The sequence below is a fragment of the Erinaceus europaeus genome, chromosome 2 (assembly GCF_950295315.1).
Source record: "Erinaceus europaeus chromosome 2, mEriEur2.1, whole genome shotgun sequence".
Taxonomy (NCBI): Eukaryota; Metazoa; Chordata; class Mammalia; order Eulipotyphla; family Erinaceidae; genus Erinaceus; species Erinaceus europaeus.
The window spans coordinates 197,026,042-197,037,788 of NC_080163.1; the positions used below are offsets into that span (position 1 = coordinate 197,026,042).

General features: G+C 52.5%; 1 protein-coding gene and 1 long non-coding RNA gene across 2 annotated transcripts; one reads left to right on the top strand and one right to left on the bottom strand.

Moving 5' to 3' along the window:
- Nucleotides 1-902: 902 nt before the first annotated feature.
- Nucleotides 903-7,384, bottom strand: LOC132536850 (uncharacterized). The gene is made up of 5 exons (XM_060186236.1): nt 7,254-7,384; nt 4,692-4,928; nt 3,511-3,672; nt 3,213-3,359; nt 903-1,600 (listed from the first exon to the last, which is right to left on the bottom strand). Exons 1-5 carry the CDS (start codon nt 7,303-7,305, stop codon nt 1,374-1,376), a joined length of 825 nt encoding a protein of 274 aa, XP_060042219.1. The 5' UTR covers nt 7,306-7,384; the 3' UTR covers nt 903-1,373.
- Nucleotides 3,180-6,919, top strand: LOC132536858 (uncharacterized). The gene is made up of 3 exons (XR_009548405.1): nt 3,180-3,313; nt 6,341-6,440; nt 6,786-6,919. It is a non-coding gene; the product is annotated as an uncharacterized LOC132536858 (long non-coding RNA).
- Nucleotides 7,385-11,747: the final 4,363 nt, after the last annotated feature.

Here is an 11,747-nt window from a genome sequence, read left to right on the forward strand (position 1 = left end):
GATGCTGGAGTCGAAACAGGGCCTCGTGCTTGTAAGTCCAGTGCTCCAGCCACTGTGCTACCTCCCAGGCTGCGGGGATTGATTGATTGATTGATTGATTGATTTCACTTACTGGAGTTTTTTTTTTCTAATTTTGTAATATTTATTTTCCCTTTTGTTGCCCTTGTTTTTTTATTGTTGTAGTTATTATTGTTGTTGTTATTGATGTCATCATCGTCATTGGATAGGAAAGCAAGAAATGGAGAGAGGAGGGGGAGACGGGAAGAGAAAAACAGACACCTGCAGACCTGCTTCACCGCCTGTGAAGTGAACTCCCCTGCAGGTGGGGATATGGGGGCTCGAACCGGGATCCTTACGCTGGTCCTTGCGCTTTGCAGCCACCTGCGCTTAACCTGCTGCTCCACTGCCCGACTCCCTTCACTTACTGGAGTTTTTAAAGCTTTTATTTAAAGGAAAAGTGAGAGCACATGTACAATTTAACACATGGGCAGAGAGAGCCTGCTTTATTTTTATTATGGATTGAACATTGGCTTACAATCATGTCAGATTTTAGGAGCATACTTTCACACCTATGTCCTGCTGTGTGTGTGTGTGTGTGTGTGTGTGTGTGTGTGTGTGTGTGTGTGTGTGTGTACGGCCCACCAGCCTCCCAACCCTTGATCCTGGGCCCTCTATTGAACCCCACCCTCTCCCCTCACCCCAGTTTTTCCCTCTCTTTTTCCCCCTATTTTATTTGACAGGAACTGAGAGGGAAGGGGATATAGAGAAAGAGAAACACCTGCAGATCTGCTTCACCACTCGTGAAGCTTCCTTCCTTGCAGGTGAGGAGCAAGGGCTCGGACCTTGGTCCTTGTGCATGGTAATAGGTATGCTTAGCCAGGGTGAGCTATTGCTGCTTTTACTTTTGTTTTGTAATTATTATTTTGTAAAGATTTATTTAGTAGAGAGAGAGAGAAATAGTAGAGTATCACTCCGGTACCTGCAACCCAGCCAGGAGCCCCGGGGTTCAAGCCCTGCACTCCACCCGCTGAGCTGTCTCCCTAGCAACATTTGGGGGTGGGGGGTGATCATGAAATCTTCAAGCCCTACCTGGGCTCCCAGACCTTTGCCAGACCCGTTAGAGGGAGACAGAAGGCTGCTGTGCCTCCAGAGCTGGGAAACCAGAGACATGCCCCAGGCCTGGGGGAGGGGCATGCCATGCCCCCAAAGGGGGAAGGGCCTTAGGGGGCCCCAACGTGAAGAGGGGAGAGAGACAACCTAGAGGGCTGCTGGGGACCTGGGGGAAGGTGCAGAGCTCTCAGGAGAAGGCGCCCTCACCCTGGATGGAGCCTGACCTCGCCAGGGACGGACTCTGGGGCCGCGGGTTCGAGTCCTCAGAGCAGCACGATGCCCAGGGCAAGGAGCAGCAGCGCAGGCAGGGCCAGGCGGAGGCCCGGGGCGGCCGAGCGGCACTTGGCCTCGATGACAGCACGGCGGCGGACGTTGCAGAAGGGCTGGCGGGCCACGCCAAGGCCGCTGAGCTCGGGGAGCTTCAGGGGAGGCCTCCCAGCCTTGCACAGGTCCAGGGAGCCGCAGCCGCGGACGCTCCACGTCCTGCCACCTGAAGAGGGCGGGAGGGGGGCGGGTAAGGCGGGTGAGTTTGCCCCAGATTTCAGAACCACATGGCAAACACCGCAGCACCAAGGGAAGCTCTGCTTCTCTCTCTCTCTCTCTGAGTGGGAAAAAAAGAAAAAGAAAAAGAAAGTGGTTCGGGAGTGGTGAAATAGCACATGTGTAAGGCCTTGGCTCTAAGGAAGGAAAAGAAGGAAGGAAGGAGGGCGGAGGGAGGACGGCATAATGGTTATGCAAAGAAACTGTCATGCCTGAGGCTCCAAAGTCCCAGGTTCAATCCCCACACCACCATAAGCCAGATCTAAGCAGAGCACTGGTTAAAAAAAAAAAAAGGAGAGAGAGAGAAATGAGAGGCAATGAGAAAGACAGATAAAGGGGGGAAGAGATGGAGAGCAAAGCACAGCTCCACTACCCATGGATTTCTTCTTCTTTCTGCCATGGGGTGCTGGGGATCGAACCCAGAGCACCAGGCAGGTGAAGCAGGGAATGCTCACCACTGAGCCATCTCCCTAGCCCAGGCTCCTGTCGTTTTCAGCTCTTTGAGTCCGGGGAAGTTCAATGTCCATCAGGGAGCTGACAGCTGAATAAGGCCCCACCTACCTTTCACCAGCCCTCCCGTTTCCTCTTCACCCTTGCCCTGGATTCGGTGAACAGCAAACTCTAAGTCATATGCTATGACTTTAACCTTGGTTACCGCCAGATACATCTCTAAGAGATAAAGACTTAGAACATAACCTGGCACCGCTGTGATTAAACAAACAAAAAAGGAAAGATAGCTACGGAATGGTTTCACCACATGTGGAACATAGATGACTAAAACAAACGAAGAAAAAGAAAAGGGAAAGAAAAGAGGTGACCTGGGCTGGTAAGGTGGCTCACTTGGGTAGTATGCTGCCCTGCCAGGTGCAGACCCAGGTAACTGACCACCGCCTTGATGCTGTGGTCTCTGTGTTTGTCTATCTCTCTGTCTCTCTGTGTATCTATCTCTCTGCCTTTCTGCCTCTACCTAAAAAAGAAAGAAAGCCAAGCTGGGGAGATAGTATAGTGGTGATGCAAAAGGCTGTCAGAGGCCCTGAGGTCCCAGGTTCAATCCCCAGCACCACCAGTCAGAGTTGAGCAGTGCTGTGGTCTCTCTGCCTCTCTTCCTCTCCCCCCCCCCCAATGAAAACAAATCAGCCCAGGACGGGGCACAGTGGACTCTCAAGCATGAGGTCCTGAGTTTGATCCCTGTCATTGCCAGTAATGCTCTGGTCCTCTCTCTCCGTCTTTTATTTACTAGTTTTTTGGTTTTGGATATAGAATTGAGAGAGGAAGGGGAGCTAGGGAAAGAGACAGAGAGACACCCGCAGCCCTGCTTCACCACTTGTGAAGCTTCCCCCCTACAGGTAGGACCGGGCTTGCACACTGTAGCGTGGGTACTCAACCAGGTGCACCACCACCCAGCCCCTTCCCCCCCCCCAAACAAATCATGTAGATAGAAATATAGATATAATTATATTTAATTTTTACATATCACAGAATAAATCCTGAAGATGAGCCCCAGACTCAGGCTTGTCTGTATCCAAAGCCTGGACACTCAGGCCGGCACACACCCGTGTTACCTTCTCTGGACACCAGGTCCATCTGGACGCACTCAGTCTCCCCATAGGGGCACTGCATGTACAGGGAGGCGTTGCAGGCCGCCGAGGAGCTCCCCTCGCAGGTGGGACACAGGAACCGGTTCAGGAAGGGTGGGGGCGGCAGTGTGTCTGCAGGGGAGGTGACAGGCATGGGGAGGCCCCCTCAGCACCCCTCAGGACTTGGCGTTGGAGGGCCAGAGGGACACTCCTGCCCCCCACCGCCCCCTCGGTGTCCCCTCTCCCCTGGCCGCCCACCCCAGGCTTTCTGGCAGCTGCTCACCTAGGAGCTCGGGAGCCTTGCAGTTGCCATGGCAACAGGTGGTGTTGGCCCAGAAGCCGAAGTGGACATTGTAGTTCAGGGCCCAGGTGGTGTTGGGCCGGCAGTCCTCCCACGCCACGCAGGAGCCGTTTCTCCAGGCCACGGACTGGCTGCCTGCCAAGGCTGAGGAGACCAGGAGAGGGATGGGGAAGGCAGGCCCTCTGAGCCTCCCAGCTGAAGGCCCCAGTCCCTCTAGAGAGGGGGGTCCATACTGGAGCTTTAGTCACTGGGGCTTCACTGGGATGGATAGAGACAGAGACGGGGAGACACAGCGGCAGAGCTCCCCGCAGTGCAGTAGCCTGAGCCCTTTCTGGCCACTAACACACGGCCCCAGTGGCACACCTGGTTGACCTCACGTGTTACCTCGCGCAAGGACCCGGGTTCAAGCCCCCAGTCCCCACGTGCAGGGGAGAAGCTTCATGAAGCTGTGCTGAAGTAGTCTTATCTCTAGCTCCTCCTCCCTCTCAATTTTTCTCTGTCTCTACCCTAAAAAAAAGTAAAATATTGGGGCCAGGCGGGCAGTGGCGCACCAGTTTAAGCATACACAGCACAAAGCACAAGGACCCGAATGAGGATTCCAGTTTGAACCCCTTTACAAGTGGTGAAGCAGTGCTGCAGGTGTCTGTCTTTCTCTTTCCTTCTCTGTCTCCCCTCCCCTCTCAATTTCCCTGTCCTGTCCAATAACATGGGGGGAAAATGGGGCCACCAAGAGCAGTGGATTTGTAATGCAGGAACCAAGCCCCAGTGATAACCCTGGAGGCAAATAAGTAAATAAAATATTTAATAAAGACACTGCATCTTGAGCCACCACCATGTCCCTCAGCAAGGAAGAAACTAAAAGGTGGTGCAGCCCAGGAGGTGGCACAGTGGATAAAGCATTGGATTCTCAAGCCTGAGGTCCTGAGTTCAGTCCCCGTGTCACCTGTGCCTGAGTGATGCTCTGCTTCTCTCCCTCCTCTGACATTATTAATAAAGAAAATGAATCTTCTAAAGAAAATGAAACTGTGGTGGCACTGGGTCTTAAACTCACATTCCCGCTGCTACCGGCTTCTGTCCTCCACGGCCCAGATAAGTCAACAGACTTGGGAGAGTGAGAGAGATATGGGGGAGCCCAGGACCCCACCCTGCTGAGGGGCGCTCACCCACGATGCCCCACTCCTGAAGGCAGTAGTTCTTGTCATGGGGGCAGCTGAGAGTGGTGCAGTGGGCAGGGTCTGAGCAGGTGAAACAGCTGGTGGCCTTGGCCTTGGAGGGGCTCTCGGTGGCCTTGGTGGTGGCAGCTGTCCTGGATTGGGTGGAGGCGGCCTCAGCGTGCGTCCTGTCAGCTGTGCTGGAGTGTCTCCCAGCCGCCTGGGGGTGGGTTGAACTCTCAAGGGGCTCTGAGGAGAGAGGAAGGCCAGGTGAGCTGCTGGAAGGAACCCTGTGAGCAGCTGAAACAACTCGCGACCTTGGCCTCGGAGGTCCTTAGAGGACGTGCGCGTGAAAGTGTATGTGTGTGGCGCGGGGCTTTGGCACGCCCAGCGGAGCACACATGTCCCCATGTGGCGCAGGGCTTTGGCACGCCCAGCGGAGCACACATGTCCCCATGTGGCGCAGGGCTTTGGCACGCCCAGCGGAGCACACATGTCCCCATGTGGCGCAGGGCTTTGGCACGCCCAGCGGAGCACACATGTCCCCATGTGGCGCAGGGCTTTGGCACGCCCAGCGGAGCACACACGTCCCCATGTGGCGCAGGGCTTTGGCACGCCCAGTGGAGCACACACGTCCCCATGTGGCGCAGGGCTTTGGCACGCCCAGTGGAGCACACACGTCCCCATGCACAAGGACCTGGGTTCACGCCCCCACTCCACCTGCAGAGGGACGCTTCGCAAGCGATGAAGCACGTCTGCAGGTGTCTTATCTTTCTCCCTCTCTGTCTCCCCTCTTCTCTCAATTTCTCTCTGTCCTGTCAAATAAAAAACAGAAAGAAAAAAAAATGGCCCCTGGGAGCCGTGGGTTTGTAGTGCAGGCACTGAGCCTAGCAGTAAACCTGGTGGCAAGCAAATAAATTACTAGGGATGATTCATGAGCGGTGAAGCAGGCCTGCAGCTATTTGTCTTTCTCTCTCTCTCTCTATCTCCTCCTCCCCTCTCAATTTCTCTTCCAGCGCACACAAGGCCCCAGGGCCCCACCTGCTAAAGGAAAGCTTCATGAGTATCGAGTGAAATAGTGCTGCAAGTCCCTCCCTCCCTCCCTCCCTCGTTCCTTGCTACCTCTCCATCTCCTCCTTCCCTCCTTCCTCTGAATTTCTGTCTCTATCCAAAATAAAGCAAAAAAAAAAAAAAAGAAAGAAAGAAAGAAAGAGAGAGAAAGGGGAAAAATGGCTTCCAGGAGTGGTAGATTCATCATGTTGGCAGAGTCCCGGCAATAACCCAGGTGGCAATTAAAAAAAAATCAAGGAAGTCGCCAGTAGCGCAGTGAGTTAAGTGCAGGTGGCGCAAAGTGCAAGGACCCACATAAGGATCCTGGTTTGAGCCACTGGCTCCCCACCTACAGGGGCATCAGTTCACAGGCGGTGAAGCAGGTCTGCAGGTGGCTATCTTCCTCTCCCCCTCTCTGTCTTCCCCTCCTCTCTCCATTTCTCTCTGTCCTATCCAACAACGACGACATTAACAACAAATAATAACTACAATAGAAAACAAGGGTAACAAGAAGGGAAAAATAAATGTAAAATATTTTTTTAAATTAAGTATATGTGTGTTGATATGTGTGTATGTTATGTATGTATGTATGTATGCGTGTTCATCTCTAGGCACACTGGTTTGCACCTACGTATGGGTTAATGTCCCTCCTGTGTGCCCTTCGACACGGACGCAGTTCACACGTGCAAGCATGCAGACCTGCTTCTCTGGGTAAGCACATGTGTGTATCTGTATTGAATTATTTATTTATTTATTTTACCAGAGCACTGCTCAGCTCGAGCTTACGGTAGTGTTGGGGATTGAACCTGGGACTTTGAAGCCTCAGGCATGAGAGTCTCTTTGCATAACCATTGGCTCTCTACCCGCCGCCCTCCTATCTGTGTTGGATTCTGTCCATGTGTTTGACCCCTGTGTGAGCAGGTGTCTGTGCAAATCCATGTAAATGGTGTGCATGCCTTGTGTGTGTGTGTGTGTGTATGTGCGCGCGCGTGTGCATGCAAATATGTAAACGTGGGGGTGTCTGAGTGTGTTTCTGTCATCTGTGTTCCCAATTAGGTTTGGGGACTGGCAAAATAGCCCACCTGGGGAGCACACCGATTTGCCATGTATACTACCTGGGTTTGAGCTCAGCCCCCCACTGGACAGAAGTTTGGAGCTGGGGTCACAGCCCTGCACCCCAGAGGTAGGAGCTGCCAAGCAAGTTGTCCCTCAGACCAAGCCTGGAGCTGACTAAGAGGTGGAATGCCCCTCTTTAGGCTGCACTGCAGGGTCACACCTGCCCACTCACACTGCTTCTGCCCTTTATTTTCCTCTCATTTATTTGTTTGTTGATTTATTTATATTGCCGCTGGGGTTATCACTGGGGCTCGGTGCCCGCACTACGAATCCATAGTTCTTGGTGGCCATTTTTCCTTTCAAATTTGACTTAACAAAGAAATTGAGAGGGGAGGGGAAGACGTGCAGGATCCTCACCACCCACTGGCCCACATCCTCCCTATTTGGGGGTGCAGGGGTCTCGCCTACCTGCTGGGGCGGCCAGAGCCCCCAGGAGTGCCAGAGCGAGGAGCCAGAGCATGGTCCCAGCTGGAGAGGAGGAAGCAGGACCCAAGAGGCCCGGCCTTTTATTCCAGGGCCTGGGCTGGGGTGGCAGCCCAGTCAGAGGGAGAGCAAACAGGTCCCAGATAGCGGCCCCACCCCTGTGCTGGCCACTGGGACACCAGAGGGGTGTGGGGATCTCAGATGGGGAAACTGAGCCCCCAGAGGCAAGTGGAAGAGGCGTCTTCTTCAGGGAGGTTAAAGAAGAGCAGACAGGCATGTCACTACAGCTATTATGATTTTATTCAGTCATTTATTAAGAGGACAGAGAAAGTGAGAGGAGAGGGGAGGGAGACAGACAGCTGCAGACCTTTTAACTGCCCCTAAAGCTTCCCTCTGCAAGTGGGGGGGGGGGGCTCAAACCCAGGTCCTGCCGGCTTCAACACTTCCCAGCCCCTTGTTTGCTTTTTAAACATCCAGCGTAATGCTGTGGTCCTCTGTCCTTCTCCCCCTTATAAATAAATAAATCAGTTTAGTTTTTACTGCTGCTAGGGCTATTGCTGGGCCTCAGTGCCAGCACTACAAATCCACTGCTTCTGGTGGCCTTTTTTTCTTCCTTCTTTCCTCCCTTCCTCCTCCTCTTTCTTTTCCTTTCTATTTTATTTCACAGGACAAAAAGAAATTGAGAGGGAAGGGGGAGACAGAGAAGAGGAGAGACAGACACCAGCCAACCTGCTTCACCGCTTGTGAAGTTTCCCACCTGTAGGTGTGTGTGTGGGGGGGGGGGGGTCAAGCCCAGATCCTTGTGCTGTGTGCACTTAACTGGGTGCAACACCACCCAGCCCCCTAAATAAAATCTTTTAAAAATAATAGCTGGGACTGGGCTCCGAGGACACACCCCAAGCAGAGACCCGAGGAGCTCAAGGTCACTCCGCAGAGCTCTGAGCCTTCCCGGGCACCCAGGGGAGAAAGCCAGGGACAGTTTGGGAGACAAGACCCACATCCCTTCCTGGGGAACTCAGACCCCCGGAGGAGTAGGGGGGAATGGGAGGGAACAGCTGACCCCCCAGGAGTCTGGAGTTGGAGGGAAAGGTGTGGCTCGGAGCTCGGTGATTAGAAGCCAGAGTCCCCAAAGGGTGGCTGATAACAGGCTAAGCAAACAGGCCAGTGCCCGCACCCTGCACAGGGCTGCCCTGCCTGGCAGACAGCATGAAGGGATTGGGGAGGTGGGCAGCGGAGTGGGGGACCTCTCGCCGCCCTTAACTGGAAGCCCGGCTGCAGAAGCATGGAGTTATTTGATCCACATACACGGCCAGGAGAGAGCTCACCTGGTCGAGCTGAGACTTTAGCATGGGTGAGGATCCAGGTTCGAGTCCCCAAAACACCAGGAGCATCACGCACATAGCACCTGGGAAAGCCCCATGGATAATGGAGCGATGCCACTGTGTCTCCCCCACTTCTCTCTTCTTTCCTTTTAATTTATTTGTGGGCTGGCGAAGCAGCACACGTGGATAGGACAACTCACTGCTTTTCTGTTTGTGCAGCCCAAGTTCAAGCCCTGCCCCAACACACTGAAGGAAGCTGTGGCGCTGTGGTGTCTCTCTTTCTCTCTCTCCTTCTGTCTCCCTCTCCCTCCATCATTGTCTCCTCTGTCTCTATAAAAAAATTATTTTTTAATTTCTTTTTTATTTAAGAAAGGATAAATTAACAAAACCATAGGATAGAAGGGGTACAACTCCACACAGTTCCCACCACCCAATCTCCATATCCCATCCCCTCCCCCGATAGCTTTCCCATTCTCTATCTCTCTGGGAGCATGGACCCAGGGTCATTGTGGGGTGCAGAAGGTGGAAGGTCTGGCTTCTGTTACTGCTTCCCCGCTGAACATGGGCGTTGACTGGTCGGTCCATACTCCCAATCTGCCTCTCTCTTTCCCTAGTAGGGTGGGTCTCTGGGGAAGCGGGGCTCCAGGACACATTGGTGGGGTCTTCATTCCAGAAAAAAATATTTATGGGCTAGTGAGATAGTTCACTTGGACAATGAGTGACTTTGCCATGTGTGTGTCCCGGGTTCGAGCCTGGCCCCCACCACATTGAAGGGAACTTTCGGGCTCTGGTTTTGTTCACTCTCTCACTCTGCTCTCTGTCTCCATCTAAAACATAAAATAAAGTTACTTATTAATTAGCATGAGTTAGGACCAGACCATCACTCTGGCGCATTCGAGTCCAGGGATTGAACTTGGGTACCTCCTATCGAGGCATCTTCCAGGCCACTCTCCCTCCTCTTCCTGTCTTTACTCCCTCCCACCCTCTTTTATATATATATAAAACCATTATATATATATATATTAACCAGAGCACTGCTCAGCTCTAGCTTATGGTCGTACTGGGGATTGAACCTGGGACCTCAGAGCCTCAGGCATAAAAGTCTTGTTGCATCACCATTATGCTGCCCCCACCCCCACCCCAACCCCCTACTGTCTCTCCCCAGAAAAAAAAAAAAGTCTTGTACTGAGAGCAGTGGAATTTTGTATGCGTGAGACCACAGAGTTTTTTTTAAAAAAAGATTAATTATTTTATTAATAAATCAATTTTTTTATGTACAAGCAGGCAACCATGGACAGACACAGCCTCTCGTGTGAGATGCGCCGCTGGCCCATAGACCTGCCTGCTGCTCAGTATATTCTGTGTCGCAATGACCAGCTCTGAGCCCGAACATTTCCTGCGTACCCCAAGTTCCCTGAAATGCTGAGTGGTTTTGCTGTGTGTCACAAGGGTTTTCACACGATGCAGTTTTGACAGCTGTTGCAAAATAACCCTCGCACCTGCGGTGGGGGGAGAGGGTGTCGGCTTCCGTGCAGACTCGCCCGCCCTGTGTGACTTCAGAGGGTTTGCTTTGCCTTAGCTGGGGGAGTGGGGGGGGGGGGGCGGCCATGAAGTCAGTGTAGCTCCCTCCTTCCCTGGAGAGGTGGAGTCTCTGTGCCGGGAGTTAGCTCACCCAGTAGAGAGCACACTTGGCCAGAAGCAAGGACGTGGGTTTCAGGTCCTCCCCTGCTGCCCGCAACCCACCACCGCTTGGGAGTACCACACGCAGGGGAAGCTTCACAAGTGGTGGAAAGATGCTGTGCTGTCTCTCCTCTCGGCCTCTGTCTCTAAAACAGAGAGCGTCTGCCAGGAGCGGTGGAATCACACAGGCGTGAAGGCTCCCAGCACTAGGGCCAGGTGTGTGACCAGGTGGTAGAAAGCATTGGTTCCCAGCACCACATGTCTCTCCCTCTCTCTCTCTCTCTCTCTCTCTCTCTCTCTCGATCTCTTGCTCTCAAAATGAAAAAAAAAAAAACACTTAAATTAAGGTTGGCTAACATTTTTTTTAGTTTTTTTTTTAATTATATTTATTTATTTAAAGGAGGACTCGAAACTTTACATCAGGCTCCACCTGACGCTGTTGACTGGCAAACGGAAGAAGAAGATTTATTGGATAGAGACAGTCAGAAATCGAGAGGGAAGGGAGGGATAGAGAGGGAGAGAGACAGACAGACACCTACAGCACTGCTTCTTCCCCCCTGCAGGTGGGGACCGGGGGCTCAAACCTGGGTCCTTGCGCATTGTAACCTGTGCGCTCAACCAGGTGCGCCACCATCCGGCCCCGGTTGTCTACCATTTTATTGTAAGATTTATTTTAACAGCCAGGAGATGGCACGGTACCTAGAGGAGTAGCCTTACAAGCATGAGGCCCTGAGTTCAGTCCCCAGCACTGCATGTGCCAGAGTGATGCTCTGGGTCCTTCCCCTTCTCTCTCTGTGCCTCTTTCTTCTTTTACATCACATGTTAATAAGTAAATTTGGGCTTTTTGTTTGCTTGTTTGTTTGTTTGGAAATAAGAAGTAGAGAGTGTCACAGGAATATCTATGTGTATGCCAGAGCACCACTCCCAGTACACGTGGTGTTGGGGATGGAACCAGGAACCTCAGGCCTGCAAGTCCTGTGCTCTACCAGCCGGGTTAATTCCACCTGCTGGGCATTATTCCTTCCTTCTTCTTTCTGTTTTTTCTTTTCTTTTTTGCCTCCAAGGTTATTGTCTGCACTACAAATCCACTGCTCCTGGAGACTATTTTTTTCCCTTTTGTTGCCCTTCTTGTTTATCATTGCTACTGTTATTATTACTGCTGTTATTGATGTCATTGTTGTTGGATAGGACACAGAGAAATCGAGAGAGGAGGAGAAGATAAAGAAAGGGAGAGAAAGATAGACACCTGCAGACCTGCTTCAGCACTTGTGAAGTGACCCCTCTTGCAAGTGGGGGCCAGTAGCTCGAGCCGGGATCTTTGAGCCCGTCCTTGCACTGTGCCATGTGCACTTAACCCGCTGCACTACCACTCAGCCTCCTCTCTCTTTCTTCCCTCCTTTCTTTCTTTCTCGCTTCCTTTTCCTTCCTTCCTTCCTTCCTTCCTTCCTTCCTTCCTTCTTCCTTCCTATGTCTTGCA